The 17,824-nt window shown below is 36.8% G+C and overlaps 1 protein-coding gene across 1 annotated transcript in view; it reads right to left on the bottom strand.

Moving 5' to 3' along the window:
• Nucleotides 1–17,824, bottom strand: part of LOC117296080 (putative ammonium transporter 2) — a 42,124-nt gene that overhangs the window by 12,801 nt on the left and 11,499 nt on the right. Inside the window, exons 3-5 of the mRNA XM_033778952.1 lie at nucleotides 10,563–10,634; nucleotides 2,748–2,807; nucleotides 980–1,056 (exon numbers count right to left, since the gene is read on the bottom strand). Of these exons, the coding sequence (XP_033634843.1) occupies nucleotides 980–1,056; nucleotides 2,748–2,807; nucleotides 10,563–10,634 (209 nt within the window). The remainder of the gene's footprint in view (nucleotides 1–979; nucleotides 1,057–2,747; nucleotides 2,808–10,562; nucleotides 10,635–17,824) is intronic.

The raw sequence follows: 17,824 nt of genomic DNA, 5'->3' as shown, positions 1-17,824 counted from the left end.
CTGGGGCCGACCGAATGTTTGGTATCATACAGGTGATCTAGCCGGGGTCGAGGTTGAAGCAGCGTCTCGTTCCGAAATTATTTTACTTTTGTTTCGAGTATTTTGTAAATGTCTGGTGTTTTTCTTTTATGTAATGATTATGCCCTTGCTGTTTGTTTCTGATCCTAAACAAAAAGAGGCATACCAATACGTTGGTTAAGATCTATTTCTATGAAATTAAAGCTTTTGCAACATTACTTTGTTATTATTATAATTAATTTGTTGTAATGGCCAACTGATGCAACTGTTACAATTAATACGACTCCGTATGAGGTTGCGAACAATTACAAAGTCCAGGACACTCTTGTTGTTTTGTGGAAATACGGTCAATAATTTCATAACATTCCCGGTTAGTTTATATAATATCTATAGTTTGGTAGCACAACAGACATGCAAAGTACTTTTACATTGTTAACATAGTTCCGAGCATGCGCATCGTTCCGAGAACAATGGTCTTACTTGGACGTCTGCTGCCACCTAGCGTCCCAAATCTCACATTAATCTCTCTTAATTTTGTTATAAATATAATAACAAAATGCCAACAGCGGCTGCAGGAACAGCAACAGAAACCCTTCCCTCCCTCAACATCAACATCAACATCAACATCAACATCGACAACAACAACAACAACAACAACAACCACAACAACAACTACAACAACAATAACAACAGCAGCAATAACATCAACAACAACAACAACAACAACAACAACAACAACAACAACAACAACAACAACAACAACAACAACTACAACAACAATAACAACAGCAGCAATAACAACAACGACGGCGACGGCGACGGCGACGACGACGACGGCCACGACGACGACGACGACGACGACGGCGACGGCTCCGACAACGACAACAACAACAGCAACAGTAACAACAACAACAACACAACATAGATGTAGCACACTGTTTAGCAATATATTTTGCCTTACCTGTTATTGAGACTAACGAACCCAGCACACCGTCGATTAGATAACCTATATCGAACTTTCTTCTCTTTGTCAAGTAACTGAAAGGAGGAGGAAACCGTATAAAGGAGTAAGGAACAAAACCAAGGAAGCGTATTGTCGCCACATGATTACAAAAAACTCCTTCTTATTGTGTACGTATATTATAAATTATCGCACTCCAAATCGTGCACAACTACAAAACTTATCGTGTACGTGCACGGTGACTCCAAACATAATTGTACGTGCACGATGAGTTTAGGACTAATTGTATACATGCACGATAGGTTTCAATGTATCGCAAACATACATGATAACTTACCATAACTCTATGTACGCGATAATTTTGGATTAATCGTGTACGTCGTGATAAATTGGATTTATCGTGTACGTACACAATAAGTTATCGTTTACGTACACGATAGGGTAGTGGTTTTTAAAAAGGTAGCTGCAATACGCTTTCGTACAAACAGTAAAAGTGTTCAATACAAAGAGAATGCGATTTTAAAAAAATGAAAAAATTTGAAACGCCTTATTTGATAATAAATTCGTACTAATGTTGCATTCAGGAATAGTGGCAGTTTTTCTCTAATGTTTTGAAATTCATGCACAGAATATTCGATAACCAACACTTCCTCCAACGGTTGAGGTTCACGCCACTCTCCATTTAACCATCACTTTACACTAAAGTTTTGGCATTTATGTCACTGAATGTTCTATAATTAATTCACGTTTGTGTTTTGTGATTCGTGAAATTTGATATTCGATAATGTATTCGCACTTATGTTCTGAAATTCATGTAATCTGATATGTTATATAATTAATTATTAATTATGTTTGGGAATTCCTGCATGCAGACATTCGTTAATTTATTTGCATTAATGTTGGGGAAATCAAGCCATTGAATATATATTTTTTTTTTTATCCTTCCAATATTTTAACAACTGTTTTGTCACTTAATTATATTTTCGGTTCATAACACAACTCTCTTAATGTAAAAGAGTGAAAAATTAACTTGTTTTGTCCGCCATACCACTCTTTCGAAAACAGCCATGTGGCAGACAACTCGATTTAGAGTGAAAGCCGGGTACTTTCAACTCGATTTAGAGTGAAAGCCGGGTACTTTCAACTCAATTTAGAGTGAAGTTCGTTCCAATTTCACACAGAAAGATCGAGTGAAACTAACACCACTCGGACAAGAGAGTGGATTTGTTCCTCTTTTACAATAAGAGAGAAGGTTACACTTTAAAAGGTACAGGGTAAGAATTAACACCCAGATTCACGGTCCCAGGGGGCCTATCTAGGTCAGGCTAACCCATAAAGTGGTTAAGCAAATTGTCCTCTAACTTTTGTTAATCTGTTATTTTGATGTGTTACAGCTTTTGTATATGGTCGTTATATGTGGGTTTTTTCCTGGCTGGGCCAGATTTTCAACCTTAATTATTGTATATTTTGCTTTTTGTAAATTTGTTGTGCTGTTGCGGTATATCCGTAGTCTTTATTTAATGATGGCTTTTTTTTTTTTTTTTTTTTTTTTTTTTTTTTTTTTTTTTTTTAATTAATGTTTAACTTATTATAAATATATTTTTATATAAATAAAATGTTAAAATTTTAATGTGTGTGTAGTTGCTGGGCACCTCTGGAAAACAGTGTTTTACTGAGAAGTTTCCCCAGGGTAACGAAGAAATAAATAAAAAATAAATGCTTGTTGCATTGTATTAGCAACCTTATTATACAAACAAAAAGGCCATACCTCAGGGCTATACCAGCAATGCCTCCAGCCATCGACGAGCATATTGTAGCCACAGCAGACCTAGAAATTAAAGGGAATTATCACAATTGTCAGTGCCTTGGAGTATTGTAATATTTAGGTCTACACATAAGCTTTGTTTTGACACATTGCCAGTAGGTTTTTAAATTTTACATGGTGGTAATACAATCTTAACTTGCAATAAAACCATGTACATAGAATTTAAAACTTTGTATGGTGGAGATACAATCTAGTAAGGTTTGTCGAGACATGCATTTACATTAAAAAAAAATACGTGTTGTGAATACGTGTACATGATTATGGTTTGAGTTTCGATAAAAGCGACTTTGTGATAATATTCACAAATCAAAAAACTAATAGGCAGCGAGGCAATGTTGATAATTTCCATACATTACAGTATTGAAACTAAGAAGAACTTTTTTTAAATGAGCCAACCAGAAGAGATACACAGGGAATGTTATAGATACAAACGTAACCAAAATATAACAATTAAACAATAAAATAAAACCTCTGTGCCCTTCATTACAATCTCAATTTAAGGTACTGTCAGTCAAATGATGATGTTCGTCACTAAACATTTTAAGTAATGTCTCCCATACAGGCCCTAATTGGGGAATCCATTGAAAGCTCTAATAATCATTTATTTTGACGAGCAAATAAAACCTAGTTTCGAGTTTGGCCTCATCTATAATATGTAAACCCAGAACTGTTCCACCTCTTTAAAGGCACTGGACAGGTTAGGTAATTAAAAAAAAATGAGAGCTGTTGATAGTATACAACTTTGTGAGAAATGACCCCCTCTAGGGTAACGTTGTCACTTAACTATCTGAGAAAGACTTCATGCCTGAAGCCTTTCTCTGGCATCTAAAAGTGTACAACTTTCGTGCAAGATGATATTTAAAGTTTCCTTCATTATTTTCCTGCAACTTCGGTGACCAATTGAACCAACATTGTTACGGATCTGATACTTTATGCAATGGGATATATCAATTGGGAATACTAGTCCAAAACAAACGTATCCGGTGGCTTTAATTACGAACAACTGGACTTCCTGGGCTGATTACTTGATGTTGCATTGTAGGAACATGAACTAATAGCGTAATGTCTAGGGACGGTCTGTTCACTCATAAGGCCTACCAACGCCTCGCTATGTTCATTAATCTTTTAAAATAATTCCCTTAATAATGAGCCTTGTGGGGTGATTGAGTAACTCATTAAACATCCGTAGGGGCATCGCTAACTGGTAATCCAATTCATCTAATTGCACCATCGCTGTATTCGATCCACTCCTAGCTGGGGAGAAGTAATTATGGTTTCTCGCATAATACATGCGTTTTATGCGTAATTTTATGAGACTTGTTTTTCTGGTCAAATTTCAAATGAGCTCGCTCACAAAAAAAAAGATGCGATTAATAATAGTATTAATAACAATAATACAAGACACTTCCTGCGCTTAATGAAGAAGCCTCTATGCCCAAGACAAAACATAAAATAATGAAAATGAAAATTTATCTATACAAAATAATAATACACTATCAAGCAGTTACAAAAAAAGAAAGATGCCAACAAATGAGTTTTTATGAGTGTAACGCTTTATTCTTTTCTTTTTTCTTGAACTATAAATTGTAGGCTTCAATCCAAGTAGAAAAACCAATAAACGGTTGAAGATGAAAAAGATTTGTGAACTAATGCACAATCGGTGTGTTAATTTTATGAGACTCTTGATAATTTTTCTTGTCCCCGTGCAACTGAGCTCGTTCGTTTGGAAATACGATAAACCACGCGATCAACCCTTTTACGTAAACATGGCCCATTAACAATGAAGAGGGAAACAAAGGGGTGGGGAAGGGGGTGTGGTTGACAACAAGAGGATGCACTTTAAAAAAATATCCGTACAATTAACGGTGCTGTACCTGGCAGCTAGGGTGCCAGGTAAAGAGCCATTAATTTCACAGTGTAGGTTTTGTAAATTGTGCCATGAAGGGGTAGTTTGCAAAACTTCCACCGGGAAATTTACATTTTACCTGGCAGCTAGGATGCAAGGTAAAGTGCCGTAAATTTCACGGAATTTTTTTTTGGACACACAAAGGATATTATCAAGGGTGGGATAAAGGTGAATAAGTAAATAGTTATTGAAGGAGACAGGCTAAAAAGGGGGTTTCTGTGGGGGAAAGAAGAAGGCAAAGACCAAGGGTTTATTATTACTCATTCCTTCTTGGATGTTCAGACCTTGGGTTTGTATGGTCTGAATGCGCCCTATCCACAGCTACAATATCTTTGAGTTGATTAAGGTTTGACAAATCGCACCAAACAACATTCTTGAAAGTGGCATTTATATCAGGCGGACATTTTTCTTAAAAGCAACCTGTTTCTAGAATCAATATTGACTAAGCTAGAGAGGTTCCAGGCATAAATCAAAATCAAAAGTTTCTGCCATGAATTCAGTAAAACAAAACAACCTCAGACTGCCTCTTAAAAGTGTCTGGCTTTATGCGTATGACACTTGAATAAAGCAAAAACGATTGTCAATGCCTTAGGCTACCCGGCAACCTCGTTCGTCTTACTGGTAAAACCTGCTCTTGATTTGCTGAGGTCTCAGGTTCGAATCCCACACGAGTTATAATTATGTGATTTTTGTTCACAGAGCTCGGGAAAGTTATGGTCATCACTACTAACACACATCGGTGTATATGGGTAAAACAAAAACTGTTATTTTCTATCCCGATTCAAATTGTCCATCTGTTAGATTTCCACCTTGTTTTACAAATCAAAATAACAAGTGCAAACTAATTTTTAACAATCTTCAAATCAACCCCTTGAAAACGTGCCGGGTTCTTGACCGTGAGATCTTTGCCTAAGTGCTGAATAATAAATTCTGGTTGGCTCCTTGCCCGTTAATTGGCCTTCTCACACGTTAGTATTTCTGTTGACCTCGCAACAGATAAAAATGTCATGGTTTTCACCCGTTCTCTTCTTTTCCCATATAATCGTTAACCTGTTCATCCACCTTTCTGTCGGCGGGTTTTGTTGTCCGCATTTTACGCTTGTCAGAGGCATTAAAGGCAATGGACACGTTTGGCAATTGTCAAAGACAAGTTTTCTCACTTGGTGTATCCCAACATGTGCATAAAATAACCAATCTGTTGGACTGAACTGGTCGTCGAAGTTGCAACAGAATAATGAAAGAAAAAACCACCCTCGTCGCACAAGTTGTGTGCTTTCAGATGCCTTGAATTCGAGACCTCAGCTGAGGTCTCTTATGCAATTCAAACATTTTAGTGAGAATTTACCTCTTTTTCAAAAACCCTGTGTACGGATCGCCGAGCGAAGCACGCACTTTGTACCGACACACGTTTAGTTATTCAATGCAAATCAAAAACTTAATCACTATTATTTTAGGATGCGCTGTCACTCGATCCATACCGACATCTCTCTCCCAAATTGCTATTATCGCCTTGGGGTACGGTCACGGCAGTATAGGTTTCACGATAAGTGTTAATCAAACAATGGTATAGCACCCCACAATACACACTTGATTACCCACACCTTGGTGCAGAGAAGCAATTATGGTTATTACAACTGAACACTGTCGATGCGAACCTAACAACCACAACAGCCGGAGAAACATTTCTGACCTTTCGGTGGTTTGCATGAGTTCACAACATTCTTCATAGTCGATCGGTCTCGCTTGAGAGAAGACTATAAACGCACGCATGGATACTAATACACTAAAGGAGATCTAGTCCCTTCTCGTGTCTTAACAAAGAATACAGCTGCTCAAATTTTCGCCCTTTATGACGTAAGAACATGGCTCGAAGATGTACGGGGTCTGTATGTCTTATGATAATAGAAAACACGTCTGGGTTTGTTATTTTGTGCATATGTTGAGATTTCTCTGTTGAATAAAAAAAGCATGACCTCACCTTTAAGTTTAAAGACAATTTTACTATTTCGTGAAAGAAATATTTTATTTCGTAGATATTAATAACATTTGTCCGGTTTTTACATTCGATTTGTCCTAAAATTTCAGAGCTAAACCGTTCACTAACATGGAGATTTCTCAGATGAAGAATAAATATCAACCTTGCTGCGAGGTCGGTTATAATTTGATAACCATAAAAGGGACTGAAGTGGACTCTACCTCCATCGCTTCGATGGCCCCTTGGCTTGAACTAATTTATTCATTTAATACAAGTGGACCGCTTGCCTTAGCAAATATTTGACCTTTATCGCCTCGCGGTTATAGGAAACTGTTTCGTGATAGAAAGCATTGTTATTTCAAAGGAAGAGAAATAGGTAGCGACATCCAGAGGACTACTTTTTCATGAACACTTTTTATTTGTTCCCCTCCAAACGATTTTGTTCCCTCGAAATCATAATGTTACAACAATCGAACAGTTCGTTAACCTCGAAATAATTTAGCGGGTACGGAGTATCTGAAATGGCATTTTGATTTATTGGGGAACAAACTCTATGCTTAATAATGGTGATGGAAAGCTTCCCTTAAAGGCACTGGACACTTTTGGTAATTACTCAAAATAATTTTAAGCATAAAAACTTGAGCCCAAATTTTCACAGGTTTGTTATTATATGTTGGGATACACCAAGCGGGAACACTCTGACAATATATTACCGAAGGTGTCTAGTTCCTTAAAAATAATACTTGCAAATAAATTCCGTCTCAGCCCGAGACGAAAATTATTTAGTTCGAAGTCTATATGGGATTAATGTGACTCTACTGAAAACATTGCTCTGTGGTTTTCATTTACTCCCCTAAAAAGCTCGACGACTATTGAAGCTGTAACCTGCACATGTAAATCATATATTACATACATCTTCACTTACAGTGATTAGGAAATCATGTCATGGCCAAAACTTGATATACGAAGGGTATCAAACCCTTTAATCCAGGTAAGTTTTACTGAAACTAATGTAAGACGTGCAATATTTTTGGCTAGACACTTGTTGGCAACAGAATTACACCTTTAAAGACCCTGAACACTATTGGTGTGTCGAAGACCAGTCTTTTCACTTGGTGTATCTCAACAAGTGAATAAAAGTACCAGTGAAAATTTGAGATCTATTTATTATAAAAATAATTCTAAATCTGAGGTCTCAAAATCAAACTCGCGGAAAATTACTTCACTTCTCGAAAACTACGTCACTTCAGAGAGAGCCGTTTCTCACAATGTTTTATACTATCAACCTCTCCCTATTACTCGTTACCCAGTAAAGTTCTGTGCTAATAATTAATTTGAGTAATAACCAATAGTGTCCACTGCCTTTAAGTTAATAATCCCTCATCAACAAAAATAGAAACAACAGCCAGAAGAAAATTTCAGCCGTCGTGGGCAAATTAACGAGCAGCTTCACCAAGCGCGGTCGACAACCCTGGTGCCGGTTGACGCACCGTATGATGACGACCCTATAAAAAGATAACAGCAATCAAGTGCCGCTGCTGTATGGGTCTATAAACGCATTTTGAGTGAAATGTTTGAGTGAAGTTTTGATAAGCAGCTGCTTTTATTAATGAATCTTCAAACTATACATTTTTATTTCGAGTCCTTCAATTTACTTTGGTAGTAATAATCGTGAAAGACCAGTAGTCTCACTTAGTATCATCCCAACATATGCATCAAATTACAAATCTGTAACCATTCGGACTCAAATTGTCATCAAAGTTGCAAAGAGAATAATGAAAGAAAAAACACGTTTCCAGATACCTAAGAAGGCTTCAGCACTTTTATGATTTGAATGATAAATAACCTCTTTCTCAAGAACCGTTTCTCACAATGTTTTAAACTGCAACCAGCTCTCCATTGCTCGTTGCCAAGTAAATTGTTATGCTAACATTTATTGATAACCAATAGTTTCCATCAGTGCCTTTAAGGCTTCCATTTGCACGTTCGAGGAAAATAGCATCCGACGTCTTTCAAAGCTGTCCGCTTTAGTTTAAAAGGTAAACCCCTTAATGTAAATAACAACACACCGCTATACAAAGCCATCGTTGCGGATAACATGTTCTTGAACGAGCAGTGACAAGGATGACATGTGACAATTTAACCGTTGTGAATCAGGAATCGATTGATTTTACTTTTACCGTGCATGGTGAAAAATATCAAAATGTCACGCTTTCGCTCATGTAATTGAGTCTGCACTTATACAGAAGAAGAATGGTCGACTGTATGGCTCTTGTAAGATATGCGAATTGGTTCATTCCAGCCTTCAATTATCATATAATTGCCGATTATTAATTTTCAGCCATTCTGTACGGCACAGAAACTGACAGTGTACGAACACCGTTTGGATGACGGTCACCAATTCTATCGGCGTACCCACTTGAACCAGTGCGTTTATTATACCACTCGACTATAGACGATGTGACCTCTGACGTAACTCGAAAACTCTCGGTGTGCTACTCAAATCATTCTGACAATCCCTTTGAGTCTTACTTTGTCAGGATGGTATGGGGGTCGTCCGAGAGTGTCATGGTTGTCATGTTTCTTTATTTGCGTGTTTATGTCACTTTTTTATATTTTTATCTTCTCCATTTTTGGAGGGTTTTGAGGAAATAAATAAATAAATAACAGGATTCACACGCATACCGCCGGGCAAAACCTTTGTGTTTTGGCAGCCAGCTAGAAAGTGTATGCAATCTTACCATGACTACGCGTCTTTTTGCCCGGCGAAACATGACGTATACAGTTTTTTTGTCAACAGAGGGCGATTTGAATGTAAACATAGGTCACATCGTCTATACTACGCCTTTAATAATAAATCCCGCAACGTTACAGTGCTCAAAGAAAGTTTGTTCCTGCCCTTTTTTAATTGTTCTGGACTGACTCAAAGAGGATTAAAATGTATAAAAAATAAGAAAATTTAGTGTTGAATATTTTATGGTTAAAAGGGAAAGTTGCAATGGATGTGTCATCACTTTAATCTTGCGCGCCTGACACGCGGAAGCCAGCCGGTTATAAACACTGGTCATTAGCAACCGTTTAAACACCCCCACGTGACGCGCTCTCCACCAATAGGAGTAGAGAAACTGTCTGGGGTATTTATGAATATAGAATGGTTCCTGCATATACTCCATACATATTTGACGTGTACCAGTACTAAACTAATGCATTACAAACTATACTGACATTATAAATTCTCGTAAATACAACTTAATTCGTATTAACCTTGACATTCATGGTTGATCAGACACAAGTTGTTAGTGCAATTAATTATGGATCTAACAGTACAATGGCTGAACGACAGCTCACTGACCTCTCGTTCTAGCTTCATAGAGAAAGTTACAAAAGCACAATGATGCATAACCATACATTAACATTGTGCTTAATACCGGAGTAAGGTTACCAGTCAAACTAAAATGTCATATATATACCACCTGTGACTTGACTGGTATCTGGTTTTTGCTGAACAGAAAATTTTTAAGCAATGCTGTTGCTTACAGTATGAAATTGGGCCTCTGGTGGCCAAGTCGTCGGGTGAGTTCAAAACCCAGTTGTGACACTTGTGTCTTTGAGCATGACACTTAACTATTCATCTTCATTCACACTGAGTAGGGATTCATGTCATGATCTACAAAAGTTATCAAACCCTTTTAAGATACACTGGATGGGCGTCGTCAGGGACGGGAAAAGGACCACGCCCTAACCTAAAAATACACGTCCAGAACAAATAGATGTGTACATTTCCTGGGTGCGACATGGATGAAACCTCTCGAAAACCACTAAAAACAGACAATGGAAAAGTTGATTCTGAATCCCTGAGTGTTTAATATAAACTCACCTTGCCGCCAGGGACCATTTATCCAGAGTTATTCCTTGAGTACTACCACAGTTGAATCCTAGCCATCCCCACCTGGAAAAAAAAAACAAAAATTAATCAATTAATTTGTATAATAATAACATTGTTCATATTCAGGTACATAACTGCCCGTTGAAAAAAAGAGGTACATTTTCGAAGGCACAACGCAAGTGCGGAGCGAGGCAGCCGAAACGCCACGGGACATGATACCCAAAATGGTACCCTAGAAAATGTTGAGGTTTATTTTGTCTAAGGTGCATTATTAGCATGTACTAGGCTTATTTTATATTATTGTAGTTGTACATTGTTGTTGCCAGGCATATACAAGGCTAAAAAAATAATAATAATAAAAAAAACGCGGAAGAGTTGCATGCCTGCAATTTAATAGAAAGTATTTCTTGAAGGATCGTTTCTAACAATGTTTTATAACATCAACAACTATCCATGCGCTTAACCAAGTTTTAACGGCTATTATTTTTTAGAGTAAAATAGCACTTTTGCCAAAGTGTACACCCCCTTTAAACAACATCAAACTTAATACTCATGGCCTCTGGTGGAAACCACCTTTATTATATGTAACAAACTGCCCACGATAGAGTCTGTGAATAGACACATTTCCCCCGCCATAATTTATATAAAAAAACGGTCGGCATGTTCACCACGATGTACTCGGTGTAAATGCATGCAGTCCAAGGGTCAAAATTTACTCTCTTTTTTTTTTAATCAAGCATTTTATTTCCAAAAAGAGGGGCTGAATTTAGTATTTTGTATACATGTCCGCCTCTCCGCGCAGAATCACTTTGTTTGACATGATGGGTTGGCATGGTGACCCTTTTAAGCTTTTGCAAACAAGACTGACTATAATGCATCGAATATCAAATCAATACAGGGTTTTTTCGGGCACCGAGTGGTTTTAAGACCAAGTCGGTTCGCAAGATCCAGTATATAGTGGTTTAAATTAATTGATTTGTGTTGTTTCAATTTGTTTTATTCAGCACACAGGTAGGCCTAATACCCGGTCAGCAACTATATCTTGTAAAAATTGGTACTCGGGTGAAGTGTACCATTATCACACAGCGAGATACCTCGCCAAAGGGTTTTTCAAAGTACTTTATGTAATACATAAAAAACATACCAGATTTACATTTAAGGCAGTGGACACTATTGGTAGTTACTCAAAATAATTATAAGCATAAAACATAACTTGGTAACGAATAATGGGGAGAGGTTGATAGTATAAAACATTGTGAGAAACGGCTCCCTCTGAGGTGACGTAGTTTTTTTGAGAAAGGAGTTTTCAAGAAATCAAGCATCTGAAAACACACAACTCTGGTGACTAGGGTGTTTTGTTTTCTGGCATAGTTATTTCGCAACTCCGACCACCAATCGAGCTCAAATGTTCACAGGTTTGTTAATTTATGTAGATACACCAAGTGAGAAGACTGGTCTTTGACAAATTACCAGTAATGTCCAGTGCATTTAAACGTCCGGGGCTTAAAGATAATGATGATAGAAAGCTTCCCTTAAAACATTACTTTGCTAAGGTGCTGTTATTTTTTAGAAATGCGTAAAACAACGTCACGAACATAATTTTCTTTTCAGGTGACGAATTTATTATATAATAGCATGTACAACGTATTATACACAACTTTCCTGAAAACATTGCTCTGTGATTTTCAAAAAACATAATACTTACAAAGCTAAAACCTCTACAGGTAAATTATATTACAAACATCTTCATCCACATTGAGTACAGAGGTTCATGTCATGGCAATAAACTTGATCTACAAAAGGTATCAAACCCTTTAATATACTAATTGAGCGTCATCAGAGACGGGAAAACAGACCACGCCCTAACATCAAATACATGTCCAGAACAAAATAATATATGTTGTGTACATTTGTTACTGTTTATATTGCAAATCTATATACGAGCGAAATTCAATCTGGTTCGATCGTGTAATGAAAAACCGCAATTTTTTTTCTACGAAATTGCAGAATAAGTGTAAAAATCAATAAAAAATATAAGATATAATTGCATCTTTACATCAAAATGTCCGATGTGTGATGCTTAATAAGCAGTGGTGTTAATTCATTCGAATGCCCTGTCAAGGCTTAAAGTTCGGGGATGCAAATGTTGTTCCAAATTAAGCATCGAATGAAGAAATTATCTAAAATAACATGGATTTGCTTTGGTAACAATTGACCTCATAAAACCATATATCAATAGTTTTTGCGGTAATCACCCACTCAGTGCAATAAACAATATATAAATAATATAATATAATCCTATGCTCCTTTTCAGTCGAATTTTCTGTTTTTCAGCTGATACAGAATGATGCTCACTTAAAGGCATTGGACACTTTTTGCAATAATTGTCAAAAAGAACATTATTCACACTTTGTGTATCCCAACATATTATGCATAAAATAACAAATCTGCCGTCTGTGAAACTTTTAACTCAGTTTTGGTCATCAAAGTTGCAAGAGAGTAAGAACGAAATCATCCTTTTGCACAAATGTGTTTGCTTTTGAAACACCTCATAAAAGGTTTCATACCTTAAGTCATTTTGAGTGAGAAATAACCTTTTTCTCAAAAACTATGTTACTTCTCACAATGATTTCTACTATCAACAGGTAAGACAAAAATTAATATACCATCAACGGGTCTCCGTTTCTCGGTACCAAGTGATTTTGTTATGCTAACAATTTATTTGAGTAATTACCAACAGTGTCAAGTGCCTTCAAGCAGTAGACTACATTATTATTTTATTCAAATGTACTGTTTGGCTTTAGCTTCCCAAGCTACAAAGTTTGCTCCAAATTAAACATTGGATGAAGAAACTACCTAAGAATAACAATGATTTGTTTTTGGTTACACTCGACTTCATGAAACGATATGTCATTAATTTATGCAGGGGTCATCAGATAAGATAATATAACAACTTTAATTATTACCTCACTCTTGTGAAATTACAACTGGCCCTGATTCAAACAGTAAAGACAAAAACACTAAACATTTGTGAAAAATAGTCAATACTATGTTTATAATTTCCGAAAATGCTCTCTTGTGATTTCATAATTTATACTGGTCTATATTATATCATTTTAGTCAAAAATTATATCTCATAATTATGACTTGATTCTCTCTCTCTCTCTCTCTCTCTCTCTCTCTCTCTCTCTCTCTCTCTCTCTCTCTCTCTCTCTCTCTCTCAGTGTCCCTTCAAGGCTTCCGTATCTTCCTTCTTTTGATATATCACATTTAGTGTCCATTCTGTCAATAATTATTGACTGCCGAGCCTGGAACGTGACCAGAAGATTCGCTTTTGCAAAGCAGATGGTGCGCTGTGTGCATGCAAAACAGATCACGGGGCCGGACTTTGTATCTTCTCGCCAATTTATTGTCATGCATGTACAAAACAGAGGCCGACCTATATTTGGGTCTTAGTTCCCAGTTCATCTTATATGTATATACTAACCACAAAGGTGAAAGTGTCTTCATGTCAAATTTGGGCACGCAGTAAAATAATTCGATAGACCGCCGTGTTCTGCCTAGGGGGACACTATATACACTATATGCGGCGCGTAGCCCCATTCGATAATGTAACTCAAAACGTAATTTACTTTGTGAGCTTCGGTACACGTTATCTTTTTATAGACCTATAATAATATGAGAATTGAGGGGAGTTATCTATTCGTTCGATTCCTTTTAAGGTAAAAAAAATCAAGTCAAAAGGTCACTCTGCTGTTGAAATGTAATCGGACGTAATTCGAGATTGCACTGCATTGATATTTATTTTTTCACTTGGATTTTCTACACCTTCTCTGTGGTTATCATGGGGGCACAATCTGTAACAAAAGTTTTGCAGCAAGTTGAAATTATGAAACAACCGAAAAACGTTTTTTTTTTTACGTAAGACAGGTTATCATAGAGACACAAGTACAGACAACTATAAAAGTTACATCAATTTCCATGTTGCTGAAAAAAAATTATATAGAAAGATGCAAAACTTGTCCATCAATGCCAATGATATCATTGGCATTTAGACACCTTTAATATGACGTCACAAGCTCAAATATTAAGACCAGACTTTGCCCCCTCCCCCTTAAATGTAAGCTTGCCGCCCCTTCCCCTTTACATACCATTCGGACCCATATGAACAAGTCGTGCACCGCCGCTTCATGAAGATGCCTATTTACTTGTTCCCATTCAGACCCCCAAATAGACACGTGTTTCCGGTTTGATGAGTCTGGTTACCATACACAAAACTATAGCATGGAAATCTGATGAAGCAAAACATCCGAACTTTTGCAACTGTTTAAGAATCTGACCTAAATTTTATGAAATTAACTTGTCACCAGTTGAATTTCGTAACCATGTGTGTCTGTGGGAAAAAAAAACAGATACCCAAAAGTGTTAAAAGTGGCATATATGCCTCTCAAGAATCGATGTCCTTTAATTAGCTGCCGCTGGCTATTATATGGTCAGGCGTTGGTTTAAATTGGTTTTACACACAAAAATTTGTAGCCTACACACAAAACTGTAGAAATATCGTTAAATTAATGTGGTCTCGATCACGTAAGTGAAGACAGCGGTTGTAATTATGTGGGATTTTAGGCATTGCATGGTGAAATATCGAATTGAACTGGTTTGCTGCAGCACCATGTGTGTTTCTAACTATGCTGTGTAGATTGTGCTCTTTTTGAGTACTTGTCTTGCGTTATATTCTACTACCGCGGAATAGATCTTCGGAATTCGGAAGACTTCTCAGTTCTAAAAAGAACTCGCCTGCTTATTAACACTGGTCTCCTGCTTACTACCTGGACGGATGGTATGAAACAGACCAGGACTACACGTTCACTTTAGTTTATCGAGGGGACTTTTCGTTAATTAACTTCACTGCGTCGGATCGGAGTGAGTTAAAATAATACAGGTTCGCATTTTGATGGGGATTTTGTACAGAGCCTTATTAGATCAACGCAAACTCGACATATATCAAGCAGTTTTGTAACCTCCAAAAGGTAATTTTCTTATTTCTAAGGAAAATCCCGAGGGAAGACCTATTGGGAGGATTGTTATTGGAATGAATTTTCTAACCAGCGAACTAAACAGATAAAGATTAATAATAGCTTCATATTCCATTAATTTACTAACGATGTATTTATGGTATGTAATTATGAGACGATCTCGTTACTAACAAAAAGCTGGCTGCAAAGGGAGCAATCCTCAGCATTCAGCTTGGCCATAAAGAAAGCGGAAGCCATAGAGGGTAGGAATGACGTTCGTAGCTAGATGAATTGTCAATTGAAGCTACAAATTGCGATGGGTAGAAAATTAAAGTAACTTGACATTCAAGAATAGAGTGCAATAACCAGAGTGAAGCGTAATTTACCCGGCGCCCGAAGAGGACAGCATTTCAGCCCGAAATATTTCACATCCCCAACCATCCCTCCCATCCCCCACAAAAACAATATAATACGCGGGCATTATGGGAAAAGGAAGGAAGACAAAAGTATAGAAATTAATAAATAAATAAATAAATATATATTTTATATTTTAAATTCGGGACTTTATTGCTTAACTTATCAAATTTAAATCTTTATGAAGCCTATAATGATGACAGAAACATTTATTACATTTATGTATTCCCAACTTAGTCGGTATTCTGTTTGAAACTAGATAATTTTGAGATCAATAAGCATCTCTACGTATGGAAGACAAGCCAGTTCCTCAGTAGCCAGTTCCTCCGCAACGACGGAAGAGTAAACAACAGAGGTTTTGCCAAAACAGAAAAAATAAAAAATTATCTAAAAAGGGAATACAGTCACATTAATTATTTTTTCTTTGACTTTATTATGATTCAAATGAATTCTGCCAGAAAAGAAAAATATGTCCAACAAATATTCTTTGAGACTTAGTAAATTTCAGCTTGATATATAAAAAAATAAAAATGAATCCACAAGTTACAGGAACTAAAATGATCCATGTTAATTATCAATGTGTATTGGATGCAATTACTGAATGTAAATTGAAAACAATATTAAAACGATGCCATTAAAGCAAAGGACAATGCCTTTACATCTCCGATAATTACATTTAGAGTCATGATTAAAGGGACACGTTGCCTTTGATCGGACGCATTGGTTTGTACAAAGGATTTAAAACCGCTTGTTATACACATTTTAAAAGTATGGTTACAGACATAATATCTTAACAGTAGAATTCTATGATCCACAAAAGGTTGCCTCTAAATTGAGTGGTTTTCGTGTTGTACTTTGCGAACTAACAAGGTGCGCAATTTCGTGGAGTCAAACATTTGACTCCACAAATGCCGTGCCGTGTTAGTTTACGACGTATAAGGTATAACCGTGCAGTTTCGAGGCATATTCGTGTGGATCATTATATATTCTACTATTCTATGTGCATTTAATAACAAACGGTTTCAAACGCTTTTCATAGACCAACTCGCCCGATCCAAGACAACTTGTCCCTAAAGCTTAACGAGTGCCGGGCAGTGTGAAAGGCATATGGACATGGCCGCAGCAGTAGGCCTACATTGTCAACACGACTTCCCAATTTTACACATCAATTACTTCCCCAATAATGATAGTGTACTTAATATTTCGGTAATGAAACATGAAAGGTTTTCCCTCTTCACTTGGCAATTAATGGTTTAGGTGATGGAGGTCCAAAATGAAATGATGGTTTATAACTGAATAACTAATACATTTATTTTATAAGGGGAATTATTATTAGTGGCAAGTTCATTGGTTTACATGCTGCTGCGTGCTGTGCGATGGTCCTCTTTCACATAACTGTGATGACGGGCGCTTTCGGTTGGTAATGTAGGTAAAGTACGTCTCACAATTAGTAAAAGCATAGTCGTCTTATTAACAAGTTAAATGCGATGTAACTATTCAGATAAAAACATAACCCGAGTTTGATGTTTTGTAGAATATTCACCATGTAAAATACAACGTTTTTGGTTTGGTTTGGTCTTTTTCGGGTTTTTTTAATTTTTTGTTTTTAGGGGGGTGGAGGGAGCGCTTTGTTTTTGAGATTTTTTGGGATGAGGACAAACGGGCAATGTTCATTGGAATTGGATGGCAGCTGCTATAATATTAGCCATTCCGAGTAACAGATGTCCATAGATTTACATTAAACTTACACAGTTTGAAGATAATGATAGTGGAAAGCTTCCCTTCAAATCTTACTTACTGGGGTGCTGTAGTTTTTGAGAAATG

Source organism: Asterias rubens, chromosome 10 (assembly GCF_902459465.1).
Source record: "Asterias rubens chromosome 10, eAstRub1.3, whole genome shotgun sequence".
NCBI classification, from domain to species: domain Eukaryota; kingdom Metazoa; phylum Echinodermata; class Asteroidea; order Forcipulatida; family Asteriidae; genus Asterias; species Asterias rubens.
Note: the sequence above shows the minus strand (reverse complement) of the source record. Positions and strands in the feature narration are given on the sequence as shown.